Source organism: Aspergillus eucalypticola, assembly GCF_003184535.1.
Source record: "Aspergillus eucalypticola CBS 122712 chromosome Unknown BO83scaffold_20, whole genome shotgun sequence".
Taxonomy (NCBI): Eukaryota; Fungi; Ascomycota; class Eurotiomycetes; order Eurotiales; family Aspergillaceae; genus Aspergillus; species Aspergillus eucalypticola.
The window spans coordinates 350,317-375,920 of record NW_020290294.1 but is presented as its reverse complement, the minus strand read 5'-3'; the positions used below and the strand labels follow the sequence as shown (position 1 = coordinate 375,920).

At 49.1% G+C, this 25,604-nt stretch overlaps 11 protein-coding genes across 11 annotated transcripts; 4 read left to right on the top strand and 7 right to left on the bottom strand.

The window, feature by feature from the left end:
- Positions 1-54: 54 nt before the first annotated feature.
- Positions 55-1,127, bottom strand: BO83DRAFT_317741 (putative short-chain dehydrogenase/reductase family protein; the record flags this gene model as incomplete). Its single annotated transcript, XM_025527715.1, has 2 exons — positions 55-178; positions 247-1,127. The coding sequence occupies 2 exons, from the start codon at positions 1,125-1,127 to the stop codon at positions 55-57; spliced, it is 1,005 nt and encodes a 334-aa protein (XP_025385957.1).
- Positions 1,128-1,586: 459 nt separating this feature from the next.
- On the top strand, positions 1,587-3,380 carry BO83DRAFT_365235 (gamma-glutamylcyclotransferase). Its single transcript, XM_025529665.1, has 5 exons — positions 1,587-2,133; positions 2,234-2,265; positions 2,355-2,404; positions 2,580-2,669; positions 2,752-3,380. The coding sequence occupies exons 1-5, from the start codon at positions 2,036-2,038 to the stop codon at positions 3,283-3,285; spliced, it is 804 nt and encodes a 267-aa protein (XP_025385956.1). The 5' UTR covers positions 1,587-2,035; the 3' UTR covers positions 3,286-3,380.
- BO83DRAFT_409833 (RNA recognition motif domain-containing protein) lies at positions 3,375-4,476 on the bottom strand. Its single transcript, XM_025534167.1, has 5 exons — positions 4,401-4,476; positions 4,267-4,339; positions 4,092-4,198; positions 3,930-4,042; positions 3,375-3,836 (listed from the first exon to the last, which is right to left on the bottom strand). Exons 1-5 carry the CDS (start codon positions 4,418-4,420, stop codon positions 3,796-3,798), a joined length of 354 nt encoding a protein of 117 aa, XP_025385955.1. The 5' UTR covers positions 4,421-4,476; the 3' UTR covers positions 3,375-3,795.
- Positions 4,477-6,125: 1,649 nt separating this feature from the next.
- Positions 6,126-6,641, bottom strand: BO83DRAFT_89369 (uncharacterized protein). The gene has a single exon (XM_025537694.1). It carries the CDS (start codon positions 6,518-6,520, stop codon positions 6,161-6,163), a length of 360 nt encoding a protein of 119 aa, XP_025385954.1. The 5' UTR covers positions 6,521-6,641; the 3' UTR covers positions 6,126-6,160.
- Positions 6,642-7,302: 661 nt separating this feature from the next.
- BO83DRAFT_450353 (uncharacterized protein) lies at positions 7,303-9,519 on the top strand (the record flags this gene model as incomplete). The annotated part of the gene is made up of 4 exons (XM_025536800.1): positions 7,303-7,429; positions 7,515-7,954; positions 8,005-8,551; positions 8,577-9,519. 4 exons carry the CDS (start codon positions 7,303-7,305, stop codon positions 9,488-9,490), a joined length of 2,028 nt encoding a protein of 675 aa, XP_025385953.1. The 3' UTR covers positions 9,491-9,519.
- A 2,394-nt stretch (positions 9,520-11,913) lies between these two features.
- BO83DRAFT_439167 (uncharacterized protein) lies at positions 11,914-12,559 on the top strand (the record flags this gene model as incomplete). Its single annotated transcript, XM_025536148.1, has 2 exons — positions 11,914-11,976; positions 12,032-12,559. The coding sequence occupies 2 exons, from the start codon at positions 11,914-11,916 to the stop codon at positions 12,557-12,559; spliced, it is 591 nt and encodes a 196-aa protein (XP_025385952.1).
- Positions 12,560-12,803: 244 nt separating this feature from the next.
- On the bottom strand, positions 12,804-13,716 carry BO83DRAFT_380213 (uncharacterized protein). The gene is made up of 2 exons (XM_025531703.1): positions 13,272-13,716; positions 12,804-13,192 (listed from the first exon to the last, which is right to left on the bottom strand). The coding sequence occupies exons 1-2, from the start codon at positions 13,537-13,539 to the stop codon at positions 13,089-13,091; spliced, it is 372 nt and encodes a 123-aa protein (XP_025385951.1). The 5' UTR covers positions 13,540-13,716; the 3' UTR covers positions 12,804-13,088.
- A 418-nt stretch (positions 13,717-14,134) lies between these two features.
- BO83DRAFT_380212 (translation initiation factor eIF2 subunit beta) lies at positions 14,135-15,864 on the top strand. Its single transcript, XM_025531702.1, has 3 exons — positions 14,135-14,481; positions 14,556-15,170; positions 15,235-15,864. Exons 1-3 carry the CDS (start codon positions 14,415-14,417, stop codon positions 15,399-15,401), a joined length of 849 nt encoding a protein of 282 aa, XP_025385950.1. The 5' UTR covers positions 14,135-14,414; the 3' UTR covers positions 15,402-15,864.
- Positions 15,857-17,616, bottom strand: BO83DRAFT_380210 (DUF124-domain-containing protein). Its single transcript, XM_025531701.1, has 5 exons — positions 17,330-17,616; positions 17,255-17,272; positions 16,757-17,197; positions 16,346-16,695; positions 15,857-16,273 (listed from the first exon to the last, which is right to left on the bottom strand). Exons 1-5 carry the CDS (start codon positions 17,382-17,384, stop codon positions 16,055-16,057), a joined length of 1,083 nt encoding a protein of 360 aa, XP_025385949.1. The 5' UTR covers positions 17,385-17,616; the 3' UTR covers positions 15,857-16,054.
- Positions 17,617-22,285: 4,669 nt separating this feature from the next.
- Positions 22,286-23,670, bottom strand: BO83DRAFT_380208 (SH3 domain-containing protein). The gene is made up of 4 exons (XM_025531700.1): positions 23,463-23,670; positions 22,971-23,367; positions 22,694-22,915; positions 22,286-22,595 (listed from the first exon to the last, which is right to left on the bottom strand). The coding sequence occupies exons 1-4, from the start codon at positions 23,523-23,525 to the stop codon at positions 22,540-22,542; spliced, it is 738 nt and encodes a 245-aa protein (XP_025385948.1). The 5' UTR covers positions 23,526-23,670; the 3' UTR covers positions 22,286-22,539.
- Positions 23,671-24,320: 650 nt separating this feature from the next.
- BO83DRAFT_380207 (uncharacterized protein) lies at positions 24,321-25,483 on the bottom strand. Its single transcript, XM_025531699.1, has one exon. The coding sequence runs from the start codon at positions 25,400-25,402 to the stop codon at positions 24,461-24,463; it is 942 nt and encodes a 313-aa protein (XP_025385947.1). The 5' UTR covers positions 25,403-25,483; the 3' UTR covers positions 24,321-24,460.
- Between the last annotated feature and the right edge of the window lie 121 nt (positions 25,484-25,604).

Genomic DNA, 25,604 nt, shown 5'->3' with positions numbered 1-25,604 from the left:
CCCCGTGCAGGAAGGCGTAGACGTATCGCCCCGGCTAGTGAAGATTAAGCGCTTTTACCACCCCCTGATTGACTCCTTCAGCCCCTCGGATTGCTCCTCCAGCTCGTTCATGATCTCCGTCCACGCTCTCGCCTGGAATTGCTTTCCTTCCGCTCCCGTTGTCAACGCCACGGATTCACTGCCCTAACATTAGCAACCCTGCCACAAAGACAACACGTAGAAATATCACAGAAGAGAAACACTTACTCTAGATATCCATCACTCCGCCAGCACTTCCCATGCGACTCCACCCCCTGATAAGTGGCACTGACCAACGACCGGCTCCCTTGCTCCGCCGTGCGCGCAAATAGCTTATAAGCCAACCACGTCGCCCATCGCTCGTAGAATCTACTGTACTGCCGTCCAAGAGACGAGACACAAAACCCAGGGCTTACAGTGTTGATGATGACCGGCACAGTGCCATTCTCATTCCGAACAAGACCAGCTACCGTCTTGAGAACATACTCCAGGAGAAGCTTCGATATACCATACTGCTTGGGGCCTTTGAAGGTCTGCGGGCTATTCAGATGCTTTAATAATGGCTGCACCGTCCGAAGACTCTTGGCTTTCACGCGCACGAACTGCTGGCTGGACACGACCGTAAGATGAGCCGGGTCGGACAAAGATGAGCTACTCCTTAGTTTCGGAAGGAGCAACAGCGCCAACAGGGAAGTGGATAACGTATTGACCTGCAATGTTTCCTCCCATCCCTCGGGCGATACGCCGAAATCTCGATTCCATATTCCGGCGTTTAGTAACGCAATGTCCACTTGGTGCAACTCCTCGTTCACCCGGTTCGCGAAACTCTTGACGCTCTGGAAGCTGTTCATTTCCAGCTGCCATACTTGAATCACTCCTTGTCTGTTTGTAAGCTTCTCAAGCTCCGTCTTGGTCGCTTGGCCTCGCTGGAGGTTCCGGCTCCCTATAATGAGCGACTCCACCCCGAGACGGAGGAGCTTGACGGCGGCCTCGAACCCCAGTCCGGATGTAGCTCCGGTCAGGATGACGGTTTTTCCTGCGAATGAAACCCCACTGGGGTCGACCGGAGGGTTATACTGGGTGCGTAGTAGACGAAGGAGGCTAGCCATGATGCAATTATTCGGCACGCGACAGAACCCTATACAATCCAGGGAGAATTGAAGGAAGGCCAGTCATTGATGTAGCCCAAAGGAGCTGACAATCGACACAGTCAGGCCGATCAATTAAATCTAGGCTGAACAGGGATGCGTCTTCGAAGGATCGGATCCAACCCAACCCTGCATAAAGTTGAAGATAGTTGAATTCAATCGATTAGCGATCCGCCATGGAGGACAGCTGCCAGGCGGTTTAGCTTGAGCTAAGGCCGGGTCCGGCGTCTGGGCCGCCCCGCAGCAATACTCGACGCGGCTTTACGAGTACGAGCAGTTTCTGCAGTCCGCCAAGGTCCTCAGCAGAAAGTTTGCCGTTGAATCCGGTATGACAAGCGGTTCCTAATTTTTCCGGTTCGCAGATATATTCCCGTATGAACAATATGAGGCTTGGAATAAAGCAACTAGAATTCTGGGGATAGTGCTTAGTATTTAGTAAGGTATTAGAAGAAATGGAGAGCGAATGAGAAAGCAGGAAAGTGGCAACATTCCTTTGGGCGCGGATCAGGTCAGGGGACCTCGCAAACAATGCAAACACGCAGAGGCCTTTCTTGCGACTATCTGGCTCAGTTGTTCGCCATTTGCAATCATAGACTTACAAATTCGGGGTATTTGCTGCCCTCAAAAGCAGTCGTATTGTTTCTATTTCTTTCTTTAAAGAGCCCTTTCAGTTAGACAACTAAAAGTCAAAAGACCTTCCTCCCTATAAAATACCACTTCTTCCCCCCTACCCATCAATATATATTCAACCAGCAAACTCGAATGAGGGGTAATATATAGTACCCCGCAGACCAGCCGAATTATCCACACCGACAAAGATCATCAGCCAAAAGACCATACCAAAACTCACCCCAAATATAAGTTACGCTATGGTGTCTAGCGAGAGAGCCGAGCACCATGTCCTTTCATCCGAAAAGGGCTGGCGCGAAAACTTCCCCGACGGCGACCTCTGGGTGTTCGGCTACGGGTAAGCCTATCAGGTCCTTGAACGCGATTGGCGCGGTGATTTATCTCATGACTGGGTGACGGTGGTGGCTGACCCTTTCTTCTTTTCTTGCTGCCAAAAGGAGCTTAATTTGGAAGCCTCCGCCGCATTTTGGTATGTTGATATTGTTCTGGAGAGATAAGAGGGTCGTAGGGACCTTGGTTGATTCGGAGTGAATTGGTTGTTGATTATTGTTGTGGTAGATCAGCGTGTTCCGGGTTATATCAATGGCTATGTCCGACGGTTTTGGCAGGTATGTTGTTGACTATGCCATTGTCTATTCCTTGGTGTCTGCTTGTTTAATCTGTGGATGATATCAATCGGTGATGATTCTAACTGGGAGATTTAAATCTATAGGCTAGGTATGTCTGAATATGCTTTCAAGCTGCGAAAAAGCTATTGTTGCAGCACAATAGGCTAACACGCAGGATAGTAACGACCACCGCGGCACGAAAGAGAAACCCGGACGGGTATTAACAGTCATTGACCGGGAGTTCTGGGAAACTCTTGATGATCCGGTATGATTCCTTTGCTCCCTTCTGCGCCTGCACATATCCTGTTCCTCTGGTCAATTGTCTCACAAACCACCCCTTTGAACAGCTAGCACACCATGAAACCTCCGCAACAGCTACAGTTTGGGGTGTAGCGTACCACATCCCTGCCAGCCACGCCAATGAAGTCCGACAATATCTTGACATCCGGGAAATCAACGGCTACTCTGACCACTACACGCCGTTCCACCCGGTCCTGACACCCCAGGGAGCTAGATCTACTGACACCTCGGACTATCCCACCACCCCCATCACCTGCATGGTTTACATCGGCCAGCCCAGCAACCCGCAATTTCTACGTGACCCGGCACAGCGTGAACAACAGGCGGTGGCCGAGGTGATCAGTCGCAGCGAGGGCAAGAGTGGGAAGAACGCGGAATACCTGTTCATGTTGGAGAAGGCACTCGAGGGGCTTGGGTTCGGGAATGCTGAGATGCATGTCACCGATCTAGTGAAACGGGTTAAAGCGCTTCAGAACGAGGAAGAGGTGCGTAGGGAAGAGGAGCAGGCTGAACGGGACTTGGAAGAGTCGCTGCATCCATCGGCGCGGGAAGCACACGAACGGTTCCCGCCTGTTGAGTAGACATGTCTGAATAAGAATATAGAGAGATAGAGATGATGAGATTGGGATAGATCATGACTTGGACCTAGATTAATTCCAAATTCACGATAGAGCACTGATTGCTTTCGCTAGACCACTTTCCCACCGGCCTCAAATCAGGTGTTAACATAAGCCAGATTACATACATGTCAACCATGACCCGAGTAAACGACGTCAGAAACAATTGATTTAAAGCCACGCGATGCGAAACCATATCAAACCACGAGAGAGATGTCATTATCGCAATGAACTGGCGTGAGAGGGGAAAACAATAACGGAAAGAAACAAGAGATAGGGGTCGTTTCGTCGTAAGTCACCATCATAAAAGCTGGGTAGCATGCGCCCGGGGTTTTATCCCAAACTTTATGTCCGAAGGGACTAACAGCAGCTGACATGCGAGAAAGAGGGAAAAAATCGTGAAAAGAAATGAAGAATAGGACAAGAGACCGGTCCGTAGTAAGCCATCGGCAATGCTATAATAGCTTGCGTAGCTTACTCTGCAGCCTCAGGCTCCTGCTGCTGGGAACGCCAGCCTGCTTTTTATTAGCTACAATATGAAATCTTGAGGGGGAAAAGAGGGCCTTGATGCCAGTGCCCACTAGGGAAGATAGAAGAGAAAAACTCACCGCCGCCGTTGTAGCCACGGTTGTAGCCACCGCGTCCGTGGAAACCACCACCACCACCCATGCGCGGTCTCGACTCCGAGGCTTTGTCGACACGGATGACACGGCCGTCGAATCTGAAATTTGTCAGTGTTTGAAAATGAAACATCTAGATGTCTTGCTTACTCCTGGTTGTTCATGGCGTTCATGGCAGCGTCGGCCTCAGCATCAGAGGCGAAGCGGACGAATCCGAATCCACGGCTGCGGTGGGTGTCATGGTCCTTGACAACAATCTGAGTTTGGTCAGTACGAGCATAATGATGGAGAACTTTCATTGCTCCGCGAAACATGGATGACCAACGGCTTCTTCGATTGTTCCATATTGCGAGAATCCCTCACGGAGGGTCTCGTCAGTGGTGTGCCAGGCAAGGCCGCTGATTTTGGTCAGTATGCTATTGGGGCCGGGTGGCCAGAAAGGAAAAAGAATTGACAGACCCGATAAAGAGCTTAGACATTTTTATTGAGGTTTCCTACAACGGAGCTGGAAACTATTCTGGTAGTAAGCACCTGCGGAATGAGGATGTCACAGCGAGAATGAGGGGTTGGATGCGATGGTTTCTTTGACAAAGTAGTCACGTCGAACTTTGAGAAAATTTCACAAAAGCTGAGCAAAGAAGAGACCTAAGAATGTAGACGGAGGAAGAAAAAGCAAAAGAAAGTGGGAGAGAGGGAGAGAATGAAGGGAATGGTTTTAAGAGAGACGACAGCAGACCCTGGAGGGTCCTCTCCACGACGGAGATTCAGTGAGACCGTTGCAAGTGACTCCACCAAGCATGAAACTAAAACATACTGCCAAGGGAAAGACGAAGAGAAAGTAGAGACTGACCTACCTGATTTGCGAGTGGTGCTTGGAATTTGAGTAAGGGATGGAGGGGTAGTTGTAAACTAAGGAAGCAGTTCTGCAGAACCGGGACCAGGAATGGGGGGGAGTTTTAGGGGGGATTTAGTTTTGTAGGAACCGGTGAGAATGACGGAGAAGAAGAAAACGCGGCTGGAAAAGCGGGGGGAACAACGGAAAAAAAAAAAGAGGGAAAAGAAGGGAAGAGGGAAGAGCCTGGCGTGCTCGAGGCTCTAAGGGAAGGGAAGAGAGAGCATCAGGGCTGTTTGTCTTAATAATGCAAACCAGCGATGGGATTGGAGACGCTAAAGACTCATGCCCGGCGCACCTCCGTTCCCCTCCTCTCTTGAAAAATTATTTGAAAATTGGGGGAAAAAACGTTGAGATGTCCACCGGTGGCTGTAGCCGTTGCACTGGGATCACATTTCTCCGTAGATTCCGATGGGTGGATGTTTACTACAAGTTGGTTTGGCGACCTTCCATCAAGGTGCTTGGAACTACTTACTATCTACCCTACTTGGATGACGGACGATGCTGAGCCTGGTTTTGAGGATGCAAGAACCGGAAACCAGGCCGGCACTGAAAGGGAGCTAAGGACCAGAGATCGGCTAGGTCTCTATGCATGGCGCCGAAGCTCAAGGACTCAACGGGTGTCAATTTGCAGCTCCCGTTGACCGACGAAGAACTACTTATGTCCCCGGATCCTCGTCGTAGGGCTGTTTTAAGATGCCGGACATGGTCTATCTTTCGCTGCACGGACGCTGCTGTTCAACCAACCCAACAGCTTGTATTGCTGGCATTTGAAGTTGTAACTTACACATGCCGGGAGCATAGACTGGCACTCGTCTGGTACCTGCCAGCTATCTATCTAGCTTATCTGACAGGCCCGCGTCTTCACGACTAAGCAATTCCCGGGTAGAAGTATTCACTGGACGAAGCAATCTAGCTACTGGTGGGGCCAGACCTGCACCGTGCTTCTTTCTAGTCACCACACTCTCTCATACCCACCTCCCTCAATTGCTCTCCACTGGCTTCTTTATTGACCATCAAAATCTGTCTTGGAATTTGATGCGCTGCATGCTTTTCAGCTGCACTCAGGAGTTTGAACTCTCTCAGCAAGTGCGAGCAGCGCATGGACTATGTCCAATCCCCAAGAATGAAGGTAGTGTTACCTTCCACCTTTTCTTCCTCTACCGTCAACCTTGTTTTTTGCAACCTCACTCACGGTGCTTCATCCTCCCACCCTGAGAAATGCCTCGATATTCTAGGGCCTCATCAGGATGGGTGACATCACCAATGAATACCGTGTGAATCTCGGTCAAGATGGCCGCGCAGTGGTCAAAAACCCTATAGGTGCTTACGATAATGTACCACATTCAGGATGGCAGCCATCTGTTGATAAACGGATATCTGAGATCAAGAAATGTGCCAGGAATGCCCGCGCGCAGAAGATGAGCATAACAGAAGCATCCCCTGACGACGGCGTGGCGGTGACAGGTGTTGTGTAGGACAACAGGGCATTGGCCAAAAGACAGGCAGCCTTGCGTATCAACCAACCGCTGCTCGCTCTGCGGCAATCAATGCAGCATCTCTCTGGTGAACTGAGGCAATCGGAAAAAACATCATGGTACATAGCTGACAAGGCAAAACCACAAATTCCGAGGAATCCCCTGAAGGATGTACTGCGGGGACCTCGAGGACTGCAGAAATCCGTCATTATGTTGACAGCCTACTTTTGGAATGCCTTTCCTGCGCAGTATTGAGTCCTATACGCAACACGTTTGAGACTCCATGCTCCCATCGATATTGTCGAAGGTACACAACAAGCTAATCGACGAAGAACCCCTTTATTGAATGCCCAATATCATCTCCTTATTGCTGCTGCATGTCTATCCCTTTGACTTTGCTTCTTAGATAGCTGGCGATAACCGGAGGGAAAACGAATGGAGCGGCAGGATATCACTTGCCATTTCCCCAGGCACAGCATGTAATAGACCCCCGTTTTGCAAGGGTACTTCTCAGAGTACAAGAAATACCTCTAGCGGAGATACAGCAAAAAGCTGTCTTGTGTTGCTGAAGAGTATAGCGCCGTTGGTCGGGATTGGAAAACCCCCAACCACCTTGATGGCCCCGAGATATCACTGTTACGTGTTGAAGACAAAAGTGAAGTGAAAAATGGGGAGATACGATGTGACAACCTAGTAGTAGACCTATACCGCGAATAGAAATACAGATATCCTCAATAGTCTCATTGAAAAACACATGTTTTACCCGTCTCGGATTCTCCTTCCCAGCTTAATTCTGTATTACACTGACTCAGTAGTCAAGTGGTCATGTTCGGCAACCGCGACATCATCTGAAGCAACAGTGACGCTAAGCGTTGGTCGCGATGTGGTCGGGGAGCTCCTGCCCACACACACATATACACATTCCACGACTCTCACTACATATCCCCTCGAATTACCGACCACACCTTTATCTCTTACCAACTCACACAACATGGCTCAAGTCAATTATAATCCGCTACAACACTCCGATCTGTACAACAGAATCGAGGACTGGATAACTAAATCAGATGCCGCGCACAATAGCCACGAACCACGAGATACAAGCTCTCTACGCCACCGTAGGTCCCATTCACCATTACCATTATCTGAAGCCTCAAGTGCGTCTCTGACAATTTGCAGCTCCTTCCTATTACCTACAACCAGTGTCTTATGCCTTCAACAAATATCGATACGAAGAAATAAAGAAAATGAACGCGGAACCTGAGAACATGCCAGCCAGTTTCGCTGAACGACAGCCAGGATGGCTTGGATGGGAGAATTATTACGCTGAAAGAGGAGGCGTCACTGTATGTTATCCCTCTGTGCGAAAAGTACAGCAGGCTCGTGTGGGTCAGGTGGCTTCACTCGAGCCAACGGGATCCCAACAGCCAGTTGCATCGTCAACAGCAAATGATCCAGCAACGTCTTCAAACTCCGAAGAAAGGGGACATCACCGATATGAGCGGCAGCCTCGACACAGAACTAAGACTGACCGATACGAGTACAAGGTTCAGGATAAGAAGATCAGCGAACGCCCTCGTTCGAAGAAGAGGACATTCAACGACACCTTTCATGCTCCCAACGTGCCCTGTGATCGTCTGACTGTAAGTGACATGCTGCTGGGCCTTGTATGAGATCGCTAACACCGTAACAGCTGAGCCAAAGGCGTACAAGCGGGATTTTCAAGAGAGGAAAGGCATCATCTCCTACCAGAACCCGCAGCCGCGATCCCTCGCTAGGTTTCTTTGGATTCGATACGATCGCGAACACAGATACCATGAGAGCCAGCTCTGGCTCTGATTTCTCTGAAAGCGACTTTCTTACTAGAAGAAGTACCAATAGCGCTACCATGATGAGCTCGTTCTATGGACATCTCGAGGAGAACTGTCATTCAGTCTCATTAGGGAGCAGGTATAAGAGTGATGTCTCGGACACCGCCTCTACAGTCGCCCTCTATCTCTCACGGGAATTGCCCAGAGCAGACCACATTGTCACCGAGTCCTTGGAAATGAATGCCACCTCAGAGCCTGCTACAGATAGTTGCGTGTCTGCTTGTGGTAACTCGTCAAGTAGAAATACTGAGGTGCACATTGAAGAGCATCCAAACTCCCTCTTGGCTGGTCAATATATCATTGATGACACAAGCATAGAGGAGGGCCAACACTGCTTCACTAGGCTTCAAAATGGTGTCTCACAAAAGTGTAAGCATCCATCTGATGTCATGAGGTCGAATGAGGTCGCTAGAAAGGCCTTCTGATGAAGACAAAGCGGGTGGCCAGAAGATTAAGGAACGAGGAACAGACGGGAATATTGCTGCGGCTCGTGTGCACGATAGTACAATCAACCAGTCTGCCTTGCCCAATACCAGCAAGTGTCGGCAGCCAACCTTGGAGCCTCGCAGCAGATCTGTAGCTGATACTGAAGACTTTGACTCTGAAGGAGTAATTGGTGCCAAACTCCGAGGAACAATCACACCAAGCTACAATCAACTCTCTTGGTCTCTAAATCATGGCAGTAGTAGAAAGATGTCCGTGATGTCCGATGTCGGCATTTGTGGCGAGAACCCGCAGGATCATCAGAGTCATATTAGACAGAGCATCGAGGAGCCAGACTATGAGAGCCTGGACTTCACAGCTGTTCCTGAAGCCAATGACTGCGGCTCAGAGATGGCGAGTTTGATTGACCTGGAGGAGTGGGAGACAGCATCTATCATTGTTGATATGGATACAGAGCTTGACACCCAGGTCTTGAGTATGCCGACCTCGAGCGCAGCCAATCGCAATAATACGCAAGAAATTCAGGAACGACTGGAGGCCACACAACTTGGCACAAGTATTCTGGGAGAAAAGCCGCGCCATTTGTGGGAGGCAAGGCTTGAGAAACCTTCAACTGCCTTGTGTTTGACCGACAGCTTGCGAGATACCCCATTTGCTGCCAAAGAAAGCCAGATGAGAGACGCAAGTCAGCTGTCAATTCATGATGATGAATCGATAGAATCAGAATCCAGGACCACTTTCCGTCCGGGACCCTGGCTGGAGTCGCTGTCACGACGAAGGGGTGGGGCGATTGGAATAGGAAATGGCCGCTTGGACTGCACTGATGGGCTTGGGACATTTTGGCAGCAAAGAATGGGTTACTGATAGATGGCTGTTGGGGGCCGTTATTGCTCACTTGCTTTGTTGGGCGATGTTGCTTTGTTGTTGCTGACTACTCGACACGATGATGTTTTTCATGTATACTAGATGTTGCAGATCCTCCAAGATACACAATTTCCCCCTTTGCTGTTGCTCATTCAGCATGCCGAGACTTGGCCGGCCCCGGTAGCACAGATGGGTGCCAGATCGATTGACCATGCAATAATCGAGAGACAATAATCAATCCGGCTGGCCTCGTAGGCAGGCGCAGCAGCCCTTACGACGCAGGAATGAATTGTGATCGACAACGTAGCGGCCGACATTTGCTTTTTCGGCCGCAGTAGCGTGGGAAAATAGTCGTACACAATCAAGAAACTCAATAATGGGGCCTCCCTTGTGACAGTTGAGTAGATAGTAGTCCCGACAGTATGGTTGCTTTGTTTGAACCCCTGACTTGTATCACCTCGTGTCTATCACCGTCAGTTTAGGGATCCCCGACACACTGGTTCTGTTATACCTTACATGCAGGGATGGAGCAATTAGCGTAGATTACTCCAGTCAGTCAGCTAGCAAGCCCTGGAAATAGGCAACGAGAACAACGTAGGCAGAAAGCGAGCATTACTACAGAGTACTACTAAATACTACGTAGTAGGTATTGGGGTGACTGGGATGAGGATCCTGCCGTGTGTTGTCTTGCCCTACTGTACTTAATACACCCTACTACTAATACTACTTAGGCCTACTAAGCAGGGTATAATATATGCAATGTAACGTCGTTAGATGAAGAAATTGGATTGATTGATCTATCCATCCATCACGCTACGGAACCATTCCCCCGGGTCCGCCCTTTTTCCTTTTCTTTTTTTTTTTTTTTCTTTTCTTTCCTATGGAAGACGGTATAGATAGTAAGTACTAAGTTACTAGCTATAGGAGTAAGAGTTATATATGTAGGAGGTTCTGGATTTGGTATGGATTGGCTATGACTATGGCTGTTACTTACTAGTGGGTTCTAGTTTTGCTGTCATTGATACCTGACGGAGTTTGATGAGGGTGGTTAGTTAGTTAGTCTCGGGGACTGGGCATCAAGGCGTTAATTGATTGATTGATTGATTGATTGGGTTTCGGGGTGATCACGACCATGATCATGATGATGCTGGTGATAGTGGTAGTGATCTGCTCTGGGTGGGTTGTGTGCTTGTTAGCCTTCATACTTCGTTAAGTGTTCTGCTTACCATGTAAACTGCTTTTACTCGTTGAAACGAAATTAGAAGTAGTAGATCATTGTAGATGATGATGATAACACGAGAGAGGCAATCGACTCGAACTTCGATCGATCTAATTCCCCATTAATGACACAGACCAGACCAGGCAAGTCGCCAAAGTGTGCACAGCCCACGAGAGAGAGGGAGAGAGCGAGAGAGAGAGAGATCAGACCACGCCCAGCGTACGAAAGGTTTAGTATCTAGTACATGCATTAGCCCAACCCCAAGTAGAAACACCGGCGCTGACGATCCCGGACCCGACGATCTGGCACTGGGCATGGGAAAGAAATGCAATGTAACAACGTTCCTCTTTCCCTGTCATCCATTATCCCCCTGATTAACCAGACTAGCTGCGGGAAACCGTTAGTTTCCTTGGTTTGTGGTGAAGCCCGAGGGAATGGATTACCTTTCAAGACATACATGCATGTGGCAGATAGTTTAGTTGGATAGTTAGATGGTGCGGTTGCTGATAAGGGTGTACTTAATGATGTGTGGTTGCACATACAATATCCCCTTTTTCCCATCATCCCTCTATCTATCATGCTCCTCTGCGCTAGTGCCCATCACCGTTAGTTTTCTATTTCCGGCTGGAGGTGGTACTGCTGCTGCTACTGCTGATGATGATGAAGCTGTGGCGTGTTTCTTTTCTTTTCTTTTTTTTATATGTTTGGTTGCAGATCAGGGTTAGGATTGCGTGGCGTGGATGGGCAGGACACACAGACAGGCGAGATGGGCTGTGTCATTTGAGGGGTATGTAATACTTCTACAATTAGTACTGTGAGGGGTAATCTTTGCAGTTGCATTAGCGCAGAAGAAGTTTGAGCGTTGCCTTTGCCTTACCTTTACCTTGCAGTAGGCTGATCCGGGCTGTTGGGTCCTTTTTGTGTGTGTGTCTGGTTTGGTCTGTGGGGGTCTAGATGAGAGGAAGAGGGGAGGTGACGAATGTGCGTGAGTGAGTGAATGGTGGGAGGTTATGCGCTAGAAGGGGGGTGTACTACTACTACTACTACTAGTAGTATATAAGATGTGTTTGCTAACCGCTTGTATGGACATTGAGTGTTTTGTAACAGTGTTAGTGTTTCTTCTATATATTTACTGCTGCATCTCACTTTCAACACGTCTACACATATCCTATCATAAAGCCTTATCGAGCAAAGAATCATCATCATGTCTTCCAACAGATTGACTGAGCACAACCTCTTCATCCACGATCAAACCATCATCAATCATGTCAGTCTATGACCCTTCGCCACCATTATATGACACCTCTAATATAAGTCTCCAGGACTCCAAACATACTCTCAACCAAACCCAAGACAATACCCAAAAGCAGAACCAGATACCGTCCTGGCTCACAACACTCATATCCTCCGAACGAATGCACAAGCTCAACATTCAGTTAGCTCTCAACATCTCCAGCAATAACACTGCCAATTCCACAAAAAACACAGACATCGACATCGACGCAGACATCCAACACATCACCAACGTCCTTTCATCACTTCCACCCCATGACCCTCTCTTCTCCCGCTTCAAGCTGCTGGAAGATATCCTCAGTACACAAGCACACAACCGCCAGGAGAACGATGACTCAAACCCCATCCCTCTAGAACGCTTCCTTACTCCCGGATACAGTGATCCGTACTACATTGTGGAGAGGGCGCTGGAGGAGCTGGGTATCCCGTTTGGGAGCCTGGAGAGTGGTGATGTCAGAAGAAACATGGCGAGGGATAATGTTGATGCTGCGAGGGAGACTGCAATGGGCATGGGGGTGAATAGTGTGTGTGAGGGGAGGGTAGGTAGGACTATCTAGGTGGCTGGCTGGTTGGTCATGACTGGGTCAGACGAACTGGCTTCGTTTCGTTTCGTTTCGTTTGTTAAACGGTTAGGGAATATGGCTGCGTGGGCGAGTTAGGGTTTGTTATTCTGGGTAGATGGGATTCTTTGCATGCGTACATGTACTCTGGGAGTATATAAATGATTGAATGAGATATACTTTGCTTTGCTGCGTGATATATTGGAATGGTAGTAGTATTACTAGATGTCAATGTATCTGTGATAGTATTTGGAATTGGGTATATTATACTAAGGAAAGTCAGATCATGCATGTATGCTATGCCATAACCACCACCACCACCATTCATCAATCAATCAATGAGTAGTCTCTACCACACCCCCTCACACATAAAGAAAGTATAAAACAGAGCAGGACAAATATGTAAATAACACCAAAACCAACAAAAGAAATTCAACAAATCTACCCCACCCCCTTCAAAAAACACAAACCCATACTCCTCTTCCCCAATAAGAGAGGAAAGAAAGAAAGAAGTGAAGAAAGATGCTTATATCGGGGCCATTGCCTCCACAGCTCCCGTCCCCTTGAACACGCCAGGTTTGGTAACCACGACTTCAACCGGGTACTTCCATTCCATGAATCTGGTCCAGCCTGTGCAATCATCCATTAGCATATGGTCTTCACATTATCCCTCCCACACCAAAACCAGAGAATGTAGGGGTATACGTACTCCAATAAGCACACTTCCTACCCAAGTACTTCCCCACAAAAGGCACCAGCACCATCGTCAACAACAACTCTAATTGCTCGATGCTTTCGCGCCATTCTTCTTCGGCGTCCGAGTAGTCCGAGTCGAGGGAGTCGAGGTCCGATGCGGAGGTGGATTCGGAAGGGAGGGAGGCGACATCGTCATCTGAGGCGGAGGAGTAGTGCTTGTCTTGGGAGGAGACCATGAAGGCGGAGGTGCTGAGGGAAGCGGAGGGGGAGGGGGAGGCCATCTTTTGTGATTCTGGTTGGATCCGATGATATACTTGATAATTGTGGTGTATGCTAGAAAAAAGGAGAAGAGAGTAATCAAGCAGGGCCTGCCACCGCCTGACGAATGTTATGGCATAAATAATATAATCAATCAAGAGGATGAAGCTATACACACACAGACACTAGCTCGTTCGGTGAACCTAGTTATGGTCTGATGTAATCCAGGGGAGAGACACCGACAGACAGAGATCTCACGTGCCAGGATCACAATACCGGACGGTAATGGCAATACAAACTTGACTCATTATAGTCACGTGTCAGGAGCCCGCGATAACAGCGATTCTTCGCCATCGAGTCAGCGCAACAACCAAACTTCGAGATTCAACCAGCTCAAACCACAATTCCTAGAGCAATTTCCGTCATCTCTCGCGAACCCAACAAGCAATATATCGGAATATCTTGTCCTGGTGGGAAGTTGAGAAACGCTCATTCTCTCCGATAATCAAAAAACGGCCAGCTCAAATATGGCGGAGACTGTACGTCACACCCCCGTTTTCCCTTTACCGATCGGTTTCCCTCCCACATTTTCTTCATCACATTTCGCCGTGGGACCATCTCGACTCCCTCCGCTTTTGCTTTCTTGAAGCACCACCTCAACCCCCGTGTTCTTTTCCCTCTATATACCCATTACCTGTTGTGCAACGCTCGGACGCGATTTTTGCGGATCGAGCTTCACACTGGTTGACCTTTCTTTAGTGTGTTCCAGCGCTTCTTTTTTGGGTTTTCTATTTCGCCCCTCCCGCTAACGTGTGTTTGGGCTGGTCCGGATTAGCAGGTTGAACCCGCTCCCCAAAAACAACGCAAGTCCGTCGCATTCAGTGAAGGCGCTGTCATTATGGATACCAACGGCGAAGTGACGGAGGCTGCTCCGGTTGTTGAGAAGCCGGTCGCTGAGACTGAGGGTATATTTATCTTTCTTCCCTTATCCTCTCGTGGATATCAAATTTGATATTGACCTCTACATTTTAACCCACAGACAAGGCCGTCGACGAAGTTACCGAACTCTTCAAGGGTCTTTCGAAAAAGAAGAAGAGCAAGAAGCCCAAGGACACCGAGGGCGGTGATGACGAGACCCCCGCCGCCGACGGCGAGTTCGACCCCTCCGCTCTGAAGAAGAAGAAGAAGAAGCCGAAGAAGGTCGACGCCGGTGATTTCGAGGCCAAGCTCGCCGAGGCCGGTGTTGCAGAGAAGGACGGTGCCGTCGCCGAGGAGAAGGAAGAGGTCGTCCCCGAGGGAGACCACGAAGCTGGAACCGGTATCTGGGCTCACGACGCCGCGCAACCCATCCCCTACTCGCTGCTTGTGTCCCGATTCTTCTCCCTCATTCAGAGCCACCACCCCGATCTGTTGTCCAGCGGTACCAAGTCGTATAAGATCCCGCCGCCCCAGTGTCTGCGTGAAGGTAACCGTCGTACGATTTTCGCCAACATTGCCGATATCTGCAAGCGCATGAAGCGGTCCGATGATCACGTTATGCAGTTCTTGTTCGCCGAATTGGGTACCAGTGGTAGTGTGGACGGTAGCCGTCGTCTGGTTATCAAGGGTCGTTTCCAGCAGAAGCAGATTGAGAACGTCTTGAGAAGATACATTGGTATGTTCAACAGCCTGGTGCTATATCCCCATTCAAAAACGCCAACGATACTAATTCCCTGCAGTCGAATACGTCACCTGCAAGACCTGCCGCAGTCCCGACACCGAGCTCAACAAGGGTGAGAACCGTCTATACTTCGTCACCTGCAACTCTTGCGGTTCTCGTCGTTCCGTCGCCGCCATCAAGACTGGTTTCCGTGGACAGGTCGGCCGCAGAAAGAGACAGGGTTAAATGGGTTAATGGAATTTTTGTCAAAGGGGGAGAAGGATCCATGGAGGAAGCTACTACCATGGTGTCTTCGGTGGTATCTTCTGGCGCGGTTATGATTTGTTTCCCCCGCCTTTTTCGTTTACAAAGACTTCTTCTTTCTTTTTTTCCTTATCCTTTTTGCATTCCATCTCTTATGTGAACATGTGGATGATGAACGTTGTGGGATCGATCGATCCATTCTTGGCTTTCGATGGTTCGGTTTCAGGGTGCAAGGGATCTAAAAAAAAAGGGAAGAGGCGAGAGAGACGAAGTGAAGATTTCTTAGCATGGCATGATAGGTAAATGGATTGGTATGACCTTATTCCGATTCTCACGTATGCTGGCGACATGGCAGATGAAGCAGGAATTGTGCTGGACTTTGCTTCCGCCTTGAAAAAGCGGTCGAGCCTGCCAGAGTCATGAAAAGCTACCCAAAAGAAGTAACAGAAGATATCCAATTTTGTGACTATGCAAAATGATGATCTCGTAGAAAGCACATGAGTAGATACAAGTACTTGACAGGTATATAGCAGGGTAAATATATCAAGCCAAAGCAGCCAGAAGAATCAAAAGAAAGCCGTAAAGTATGATACTAGCGATCGTGATAAGCGCAGCAGATCACCACGTCTGCGTCTTTAGTTTTTAGCAAGACTAGTGCCCAGATGGGCAACGAAGGAGGACACATTGCGTGTCTGCATGAAAACAGTGCCAGGACCTGTAAACCTACATGCAAGTCCCTCACCAGCACTCCAGTTAGAGATGATACCACCGGAAGCAACTCGTTCAATCTTGTAGCGGCAGTTCCAGGCCACCAGATGGCCGTTGTTCACGTAGTACGTTTCATCATCGGCGAGCTGAGAGTTCCGTTAGTCAGGCTTCATCCGTTGGGTGTTCATGTGGGCATGTGCACAGGGCTAGTCACATACCTCTTTCTTGACAATCGCCCCGAAGCTCTGCATCCACACCAGACCGGAGCCGCTGAAGTTAAAGACAATGAAACCTTCACCAGAGAATACACCCTTCATGAGACCCTGGGTCTTGAATTCGATCTTGACGCCTGTCGTGCAGGCAAGAAATGCATCTTTGCCAACTGTCCAATCTCTTGTACCGTCGACGCGGAGGACGGTAACATCTCCAAGAATGGAGGGAGCAATCAGAAGTTCTCCAGGACCGGTGTATGTTGACCGGGCCAACTGCCCTCCTGCAAGGGCTTTCATCCATCCAAATGAGAGCGAGCCTCTGAGGGACATGGAGGGGGACATTGCGATCATGACGCCTGCCGTAGGTGAATGTATGAGTATTTCGTGTAGTCCAAAGATGAGGTTAGGTTGGCTCACCCGGTCTCGCCTGTATGGGGCATCCCACTGCTAGCTGGATAGTCAAGAGTGTGTTCGTGTCCCGGTGACTGACCCTGTAGCTGCCACCGTTGAATGTCCCTACATCGTCCGCATAGGTTGACATGGCTCCTACAAAGTTTTTCGGGGCGATTCTACTCGCAAGAGTTGCATCTGTCTGCGCTCGTGTGAGACCTGGTCCTTGTAGTGGTGCTTGCTGAGCTTCCGCGGAACTGAACATGGCCGAGTTGACAGCAAACGACTGTGCATTCTCAGCTACATAGTTTGCCTTCTCGTTGATCGGCGGGGCCGATGGGCTTGTCGACGAGATTGGTGAAACATCAGCCTTGTCCTCGTTTGAAGATACAGGCTGTTGCGGAGGTGGAGGAAAACTAAGATTTGGGGGAGAAAAGCTCGGAGCGGCTTGGGATGGTGGTTGATATGCTGAGGACTTATTAGCTGAGAAATAGTAAGGTAGAAGATCTATTCAGAATAGCATACCAGCACCATTGGGCGGAGCTACAGAATGGGCTGGTTAGCATTCAATGGCGATGGCGCGTAGGGAGGGGAACACACGAGGGAAGGAAGGAGCTTGGCTTGGAGGAGGCGGATACACAACTTGCTCGGACATGATTGCTCAGAGTCAATCACTGTCGTTGACCGAGAAGATAGTTCGTTCTGAGACTAACGTGTGGGGTAAGATATTGTATGGATAGATATGGAAGTGCTTATGAGCTCTCAGGCACAGCTGATTAAGGATATGGTACGCTCGCTAGTCGGAGCACTGGATAATGAAAGGAAGAAATACAATACAGGAAGGAATTGGCCCCTGGTGGAAGCAGAGACATCTTGTTTAAATTGACTGACATTATGCGACTCCAAGAAAATGAGGAGGTGAACCGGGACGAGCTGTGGCCGCCGACCAAGCAGAGCTACTGCATGGTGATCGACGAGGGCGCTTAGAGAAGGCCTCTGATAGCCCTGATGTGTGACGCCCACAGATAGCCCACTCGTGCTAACAAACATCATTGGTTGACACTTTAGCGCTCGGGAGGACGCCAAACTCCAATCTCAGAGCCCAGACAGAATCATTCGTGTCTAGATGACACCGGAATAGTGGAGCGTGTTCGAAATGAGGGGAACAAGCAGACGAGGAGGGGATTGGTTGTTGATCCCTCTCCATACCCAGCGTTCTCAATGCACGTGCTGTAGTATGGCAGCATCCTCTCTCTTATTTCGGAGACAGGGCCAATAGTTATCATAATCTTGCGATCATGGGAATTGGTACAGCTCCTTTTATAAAAAGGTCCTTATAGTATACACGTAAGCTGACTATGACCTTCCATCCGACGCTAGGGTCTAGTGTGCGCTTCCAGGAGTGCCACGATGTCTAAGCGTTCGCTTTCTCTAGCCTCGTCGAAAACGGTCATACCACTATTGTTCACCCGGTGGATGTTAGCTTTGTTATCGAGTAACAGACGAATGACTTCTTCGGATGCAAAGGAGCGCACTGCTAGCATCAATGGCGTATAGCCACAAGCATCCGCAGAATTGATATTTGCTCCATATTCCAAGAGAAGTTCGACCATCTCTTCATTATTATCAATTGCAGCGTAGGTTAGAGGAGTTCTCCCATCTCCTGCGGCGCTCTCGATATCTCCGCCCTTCTCAATGAGCAATCGTGTGATGGCCAGTTGATTGTGTCGGACGGCAAGATGGAGAGCACTAAACCCTTGCATGTCTTTGTGCTCAATGTTCGCCAAATACTGCAGAAGCACAAGAACCATCGGTTCATCTCCTTGACTCGAAGATATGCCCAGGGGTGTTATGCCATTGGACTTCATGCCCAGGTTCGCATTTGCGCCGTTGGCGAGCAGTTTCTTTGCTGCCTCTAGTTCCTGGTTGCCAACAGTCTCATGAAGCGCAGTATATCCCTCATACTCTTGGCTGTTGATGTCTGCTCCATGTCGTCTTAGTGCTTGTATCGCTGCATCCGAACCGCATCTTGCGGCGAAAATAAAGGCCTTTTGCGTCATTGCCCCATAAAGCTTGCCAACCTCAGCCCACCTGATTAATAGCCAATGACCAAGAGCGTCCTGTGCGTTTTGCAAAGCCCATTCGAAACAAAGTTGATCCTCCTCACCAGGTACTTGCCTTTCAAACACAATATCCATACCGTGCGTCAGCCAACCCAGGATCGTTTCCTCGGCGCATTCTCGCTTTTCTTGGTCGTCGTTGCAGACTTGCACTTGTAAGTCCAAGAATTCATAATCCCCTATAGATTCCAGTTGCGTCTTTATAGGGTGTTCATCTGCCTTATTATTGGCAATGTGCCACACGATCCAACCAAGCTGTTGAGAGAATTTGATCCACCAGGCCTTCTGGCGTTGGGACCTCATCCAGTCTGTCGGCCGAGAACTTCTTATACCGCCTGAAAATGTCAATCTTGGATCATCTTGAAGCAGAGAAAGTATGATGTCGAGTGCCTCTCTTCGAACAATATTATCGGTCTGTGTGATTGCACGCTGGCAGAGGTAGCCAAGCTCATAGACGGAGCGTTCGAACTCATCACCATAAGAGCGATCGCAGAGCCAACGAGCAATAGAGAAAGCTTCCGCCCAATTATCGTTAGAGACGAGTCTTTCAATCTGCGCTCTCACGCGGTGCGAGTCTGCAGCAAGCTCCGGTAAAAGCTTCCGAGCTTTCAGAACCGGAACGATGCATAGCAGGGCATCTTCTCTTGAACCAAGCTCTCCGGACTCGAAGCAGGCGACTAACTCGTCGAGGCGACTGCTGTATGAGATATAGCTGTTTTGTGAGCCTGGGCGCACATCCACATCGCCACCAATTGCTTCGAAGTCTTGGAGAACGCTTCTGAGGAAATGGATATAAATGTCCTGAGCAGCCATGGTCTCGAGATTATTCTGTGTTTTCACAACGAGAATTTCTTTGCTTCCAGGGTTCTTGTCTGAATAGAGTCCAAAGAGTTCGCTACCAAATGACACGGTCTTGGACGAAACCATCCGGGCTTCCGTATGGCGGTAAATCCACTTATGAAAATAAAGGTCGGTTTCTTCTGCCATAGCCTCAGATTTGGTCAACCCAACCGCGCGATCAAGCCCAGTTTGAAGCCATTTCGAATTCGACTTCAGCAGCGACCATGTCCATAGTCCTAGAATTGCCTCGAGCTCGGTCTCATCAACCTTCCACAACAAAGTATCTTCTGATCTGTGGAGCTTGATGGTGTAGGTTTCCAGCGCAGGATTGAAAACGCCTTTGTTGAGAGACTGACAGGTGAGCATGAGGTCGAAGCTAACGGTATCACCAGTAATATTCTTCCAGCCTGATAACAAATTCATTGTTCTCTCTATCGTGTCCGCCAGTTTTTGAGCTCTCTTCCTAATTGGAAGGCCATCCCAAGCTAAGCTGGACTCTTTGTCGGGGTTGGACGTAAGGCGGGCTAGTTGAGCCCTTGTCGTTATAAGCTTCGTTCCAAGGCCGGGTGTCTGACTTGGAGTTTGTGTTGATGCAGCTGCTGACGAGGTTGTCGACTGAGCTCGAGATCTATGTGGCGCGCTCGATACTAAACCAAACGACCTGACTTGTTCAAGATGAAACGCAAAACAGTCAAGTTCTTGCTCGTTATAGGACACAAGATGGCGCTCTTCAGCCGTTAGGCGGTTCTCGTCCGATCCGGACCTCTTGGTCCGCAGGCAGGCTCTGACGATGGACATTAGGAGAGTAGCGCCCATTTCTGCCAGTACCACAGAGGCATGCAACCCTCGGATCCCGACAAACTGAATGACGAACCCAATAAGGGTAATAATCACAGTAAACACGAGCAATGGCCCTTTGCCGAAGATTCCAGGGCTTCTAACTGATTTAATGTACAAGAGGTCTTCAGTCGCCTTGGAATTAGGTCCCTCGCTAACACCCAGAAAAGCCCCAAAAACTTGGTCACCGACATCTTGGCCGCCTGGCTGCAACCAGTAGATCTTGCTGGGCATTGCAGGTCGAATGTAGCATTCGGTGGATGAGCGCTCGATGATGAAGGCGCACAGGAACATACCGATGCAGAGAAAGATAGACCCCAGGGAAAACAGCGGAAAAGCATAGCTTACGACAAGGCTTCCGTCTTTTTTAAACTGTACAGGAAAGAGGTAGACAGTTATTGCAGCGTATACAATGACCCCTGACATAATCTGTCAATATAGGCCACTGGCAATACCAAAGACATATCACGTCAACTCACCAACTTGCAGACCTAGCCCCAAAACAGCAGCAGCATAGAACCAGCCTTGGCTGCTCTTCTCAATTCCCTTGTTCAAGGACAGATTCGGGATATCGAGCTCGGGCAAGTATTCCTTCTCATCGAGAATCCAACTTCCTTTGCCTGCCAACCAAGCACCCTCACGAAGGGCATCGCGCAAAGTTCCTATCCGGTAGGAGCGCTCCTTTGTCTGAGGATCTGTCTCCTCCCAGGCAATAACCTCTAGTAGTCGAGGTCTTCCGAATACCCTAGAGATTCCTCCATTATTAAACATCTCTGCGGTTGCCTCGGACACGCATGACAAGAGTTCATTTTCAGCTTCACCAGGGCCCTCTTGAGCCCGCCCTATGAAAGCGCGGAGAGACGAGTTTCCGCAAACACGAATGACGGAAACCACAGCCGTCAGAATACCCAATGGGGCCACAGAGAAGAGAAAGTTATCTAAGATGCTGGTGGATTCAGATAAGAACTGCTTGCTCAGTCGCTCACCAAAAAGGGATATCAGAGGCGCCTAGAATTTCAATGTTACTGAACTTGCCCCAAAATCTGTGTATTAAAGGCAACATACCAAATCTGTAGCAAGGTCATCTGCAAAATCATCCCAGCCGGTGGCCAAAGCACCGGGAAGTAATGATAGTATAGTAATAAGCGATAGATGCCACACCATAGTGAGGCACACGGTATGACAGACAGTCTGACAGAAAAGTATAAGATTTCCCCCCTAAAACATCGGCGGAAAATAGGATATAGCTGAATCAAATACATCTGCTATATTTACCAACATCCCGCCCTCCAGGATGGCTGCAGCTCAGCCTTGTCGCCTGTTCACAGCCCCGCGCGGACTCGATCGAAACACCAGCTCATCTTGCATCCCGGCGTTTCGAGCTGTCTTTGAATCGCTGTCCGACAAATCACAGTTGATGATTGAATATAACACTAAATAGCTAAACGCCCTTGTTATGCATAAGGATTGTAGGCCGTCTATGAGTGGACACATCGTTGTGGCGTACCATAATCGTCGGCGCTAACAAGAGTCGATCGTCGTTTCTCATGCCGGGGCGAGAGGAGATTGACTCGCCTTTAGAGGCTTAGCCATGTAAGACACAGTAAAAGTGAGCGAAGCTTAAGCGCCGACAATTAGAAGATCGTAACAATGGTCGTACTTAAAGCAGGAATAAGTCGAGGTCTAGAGTGAAATCTTTCACGGCAAAGACTACAGGAGCGGTAAACCCGCAATCAAGGACAGATACGTAACGAGCAACCTCTGTCCGTAGTTGGCAAGACACATCCCAGTTACTTCTATGACTAAAATAATTTCACCATTAACCCAAGTAGTCTGCGACGCGCTATCCCAACTGACCCAAACTCAACGGGTTTGCCGAATAATAATGAAATCAACCACCAACGCCTTTCCCATGAGCAAATGAGGGTGCGCGAAAGAACATCAAAGGGCGCCTCTCCGGCCTGCACTTGAATAAGAACTATAAAGCGAATAGAGTTTCGACTAGTCACGCATCTAAAAGATGCTGTTGACAATGTTCGAACCGACGGTAGCACCGGCACCGAAGATAGCTAGGTGCGATTGTCAGTAAGAATGATGGTAAGAACGGAGACGTCCGTGGCGCATCAATTCGATATGTCAAAGTGCGCGCGCATTGCTTGAAACGTACCGGCATTGCCCATCTTCTTGCCAAACTTCTTGCCCTGCTCCTCAAACTTGGACTTCTTGCCCTCTTCACCCGGAGGCGTCGAGCCACTCTGGCTGACTTCCAGCGGCATGTTTCCATAGTTGGTCGGGGGAGGAGACGAAACGGCCTTGTCATTCAGCACGTTCACGTAGCTCCGAGGGAAGATACCCTCAAGGTTGGTGCGCTCATTACGACCACGCCACCCTATAAACAGCGGTTAGCAAGGGAGGTTGCACACAAAGGGTATCGGCAGCCCTACAGTCGGCATTCATGTGTTCCAAGACCTGAATACGATCGTTTGGCTGGAGAGCCAAGTCTCCGGGATCCGTCGGAGTGTAGGCATAGAGCGCCGAAGCGATAGACAGTACCGGTGGAGCTTGGGGATAAGCAGGTGGCGGAACAGGCGGGGTTGAGTATTGTTGCGGAGGAGGCTGCTGATAAGTGGCCTTCTCGTTCAAGGTAGTGTTTGCAAACTGGTTCGTAGGAGGAGAATACGGAGCAGGGGGCTGCTGGGCGACGACAGGTGGTTGTTGCACTGGTGGCTGCTGCTGAGGCACGGGGGCTCTGCTGCGTTCATCGTCCCTCGGTAGTTGCGATAGAATGGATGAGAGCTGTTGCGGAGTAATGACTGATGCATCTGCGAGAAACTCAAGTTCCTAGTGGATCGAAGGATGTCAGCAAGGTGCATCATTAGAGATCAGCTCGAGCAACTCCGTTTACTGAGCGAGGCTGACAGGGGAGGGCATCCTACCGATCGGACGTTGCGGAGCGACCGGTTGGTCATAGCCGAGAAGAAGTCGGACTGGGACGCCATGCTCATGAGGTGGATAGAAAGTAAAAGCACACAACAAGAAGGTATCAAGCTTTGCAGATATGCAGATCAAACGAAGACAGTGAAAGACAGGGTTGAAAGAATGAGACAGAGAGACGGATGGGATGAAGGGAGTGGACGGAGGCAATCGATAATGAATGAATAATAATGTAACGGCATGGCAGGCCCGCCAGTTGGTTCTCCTTCTACTTGCTAGTCAGTTGGTACCTGAGGCCCCCAGTCCCGGGGGTGGGTTGCCTGCCGCTAATTGGCCCCGAGAATTTAGTCGGTCTTGTCATTTCAGGCATCACCATATCACAGGCGCCCTTCTGAGACATTGGTCCCTGGATGGGTTTCGCTTGAAGAATCCACATTATCTTGTTTTCCAGAGTGTGATCGGAGCTTATACTAACACTGCATGTCTGATGTATCTTACAGCAAGCAGAGAAACCGACCCTTACGAATCTTTGCCACAGACATTCCCCGGCTATCCGGGAGGATTACCTAGGAAGGAACAAGACACCTGTCGCTAACTACAACACTTGGAGACCCTACTCCTAATAAGGGGTGGCTCATTTTAAGTGGGACTCGAAATTTCTAGCTTGTTTCTATTGACATATAGTTGTACTCGTATGTGCTTGATGTCAAGGTACCCAAACTGCATTGCTGATTCTCAGAATGACACTTTACGAAATACACTATGCTCTACGAGACTGGAATAGAATTATCATATTATTCCGTTATGAATTATAAGCACATGTACCCAAGTGCCTACTGAACATAAAAACCGTTCTTATGACGCCTGGTCGCCTTTGATAAACAAAGCAACTTGAATACCAACTAAATCTGGCAGCGCTGCAGCAAGAAACAGAATAATAAATGACGGAAATCAAAATAAGCAAGGCACAATATCCTTCAAAAACCCTCTTCCTCTCTTCTTAATTGTCTCCAACGTATGAGCTGCGGAAGTATCCCGCAATCTTCGATGCCAGTTCGGGATCAAGGTCTTTGAGGCGCGAGTCTGGTCGGTAGAATCCTCGATAACGCATACAGCAACCACATTCGGCGGTACAGTGGCCATGAAATCCAATCATTTCCTTTTGATCACCCTCAGGCAAGAGATAGTGACGGAGAGGTCTCTCACAGCATCTACATCTGCGACCGCAACAGCCACCAAGCGAGGCGCACATGAGCTTGTCCTCCTCCCATGCCAAAGTTTGACCCTCTTCATTTCTGTGATGCTGAAGGAAGTCAAATTCATCGATGATAGGACCAGATGGCTTGTCAAGGGTCAACGCTTTCCATGCCTTCTGGCACCGGTAGTAATGCTCTTCTGCAAGGGAGACTTGACGTTTCGGATCCGAGGGCCCCGGGACGTGCTGGAAGGGATTTTCTGGCTCAATACTATGTCTGTATCTGACCCTTTCCAGGCAGTTGATTCGCTGCAGGAGGGCGAACTCGAGTTCCTCGTTCTCCTTGTAACGCTTGATCCAGTCTTTCTGGATGTTGCACTTGCTTGGCCTGTGCTTTTCATATAGTCTTGCCCTATCGTAGAGACGGCGTCTGAGATTATAGCGTTCGTCTTTGAGCACGCGGAGCCAGATAGGCCTGAGTATTTCTGACATTAGATCAAAGGGTCTGTGGATGGACTCTTTCAGTATCAGCGACGCATGTGACTCGTGAGTCGGAGAGAGCTTGTGGTTTGTCATCTTGATTGGCGTCCTCTGCTTTTCGTTGCTCTTCGTTGATTGTGCTTCTAAGGTTAACTCTAGACTCGAGAGATTTTTCTGCCAGACACTGTTGTTTACGTATACTGACGTAGTAGATACAGCGTCAGGATGAGAACATTTTGTGTGCTCGACCACGGAATCATGCTTCATTAGTATAATGGTTAGGGTAAAGAAGGATGGGGATGTTCTATGTCTTCACAGACCCTCGATAACGGCGAACGCCAATATAACTGAGTATATTAACGTGAGAATATGGCACCAGTCAACAGCAGTGTAGTACTGTTACAATTACCTCGCTTCACCTGAGACCTATACTCATTACTCTACCGACTCAGCTCTACTGTACTTCCCG

Excerpts from the sequence above, each read along its gene's own strand:
- BO83DRAFT_89369 (XM_025537694.1), bottom strand. The coding sequence starts at position 6,520 with ATGACGGATTTCTGCAGTCCTCGAGGTCCCCGCAGTACATCCTTCAGG.
- BO83DRAFT_380210 (XM_025531701.1), bottom strand. The coding sequence starts at position 17,384 with ATGTCCGAGCAAGTTGTGTATCCGCCTCCTCCAAGCCAAGCTCCTTCC. Across the intron at positions 16,696-16,756 it reads CCCCATACAGGCGAGACCGG|GCGTCATGATCGCAATGTCC; the intron begins GTGAGCCAACCT and ends CACCTACGGCAG. Across the intron at positions 16,274-16,345 it reads GGGCGATTGTCAAGAAAGAG|CTCGCCGATGATGAAACGTA; the intron begins GTATGTGACTAG and ends CGGAACTCTCAG.
- BO83DRAFT_409833 (XM_025534167.1), bottom strand. The coding sequence starts at position 4,420 with ATGTCTAAGCTCTTTATCGG. Across the intron at positions 4,199-4,266 it reads ATGGAACAATCGAAGAAGCC|ATTGTTGTCAAGGACCATGA; the intron begins GTTGGTCATCCA and ends GACCAAACTCAG. Across the intron at positions 4,043-4,091 it reads AACGCCATGAACAACCAGGA|ATTCGACGGCCGTGTCATCC; the intron begins GTAAGCAAGACA and ends GACAAATTTCAG.
- BO83DRAFT_380208 (XM_025531700.1), bottom strand. The coding sequence starts at position 23,525 with ATGGCGTCCCAGTCCGACTTCTTCTCGGCTATGACCAACCGGTCGCTC. Across the intron at positions 23,368-23,462 it reads CGCTCCGCAACGTCCGATCG|GAACTTGAGTTTCTCGCAGA; the intron begins GTAGGATGCCCT and ends TCGATCCACTAG. Across the intron at positions 22,596-22,693 it reads CAAGAAGATGGGCAATGCCG|CTATCTTCGGTGCCGGTGCT; the intron begins GTACGTTTCAAG and ends AATCGCACCTAG.
- BO83DRAFT_380212 (XM_025531702.1), top strand. The coding sequence starts at position 14,415 with ATGGATACCAACGGCGAAGTGACGGAGGCTGCTCCGGTTGTTGAGAAG. Across the intron at positions 14,482-14,555 it reads GCCGGTCGCTGAGACTGAGG|ACAAGGCCGTCGACGAAGTT; the intron begins GTATATTTATCT and ends TTTAACCCACAG. Across the intron at positions 15,171-15,234 it reads CGTCTTGAGAAGATACATTG|TCGAATACGTCACCTGCAAG; the intron begins GTATGTTCAACA and ends AATTCCCTGCAG.
- BO83DRAFT_380207 (XM_025531699.1), bottom strand. The coding sequence starts at position 25,402 with ATGAAGCATGATTCCGTGGTCGAGCACACAAAATGTTCTCATCCTGAC.
- BO83DRAFT_380213 (XM_025531703.1), bottom strand. The coding sequence starts at position 13,539 with ATGGCCTCCCCCTCCCCCTCCGCTTCCCTCAGCACCTCCGCCTTCATG. Across the intron at positions 13,193-13,271 it reads TAGGAAGTGTGCTTATTGGA|GCTGGACCAGATTCATGGAA; the intron begins GTACGTATACCC and ends ATGATTGCACAG.
- BO83DRAFT_365235 (XM_025529665.1), top strand. The coding sequence starts at position 2,036 with ATGGTGTCTAGCGAGAGAGCCGAGCACCATGTCCTTTCATCCGAAAAG. Across the intron at positions 2,266-2,354 it reads GAAGCCTCCGCCGCATTTTG|ATCAGCGTGTTCCGGGTTAT; the intron begins GTATGTTGATAT and ends TTGTTGTGGTAG. Across the intron at positions 2,405-2,579 it reads ATGTCCGACGGTTTTGGCAG|GATAGTAACGACCACCGCGG; the intron begins GTATGTTGTTGA and ends GCTAACACGCAG.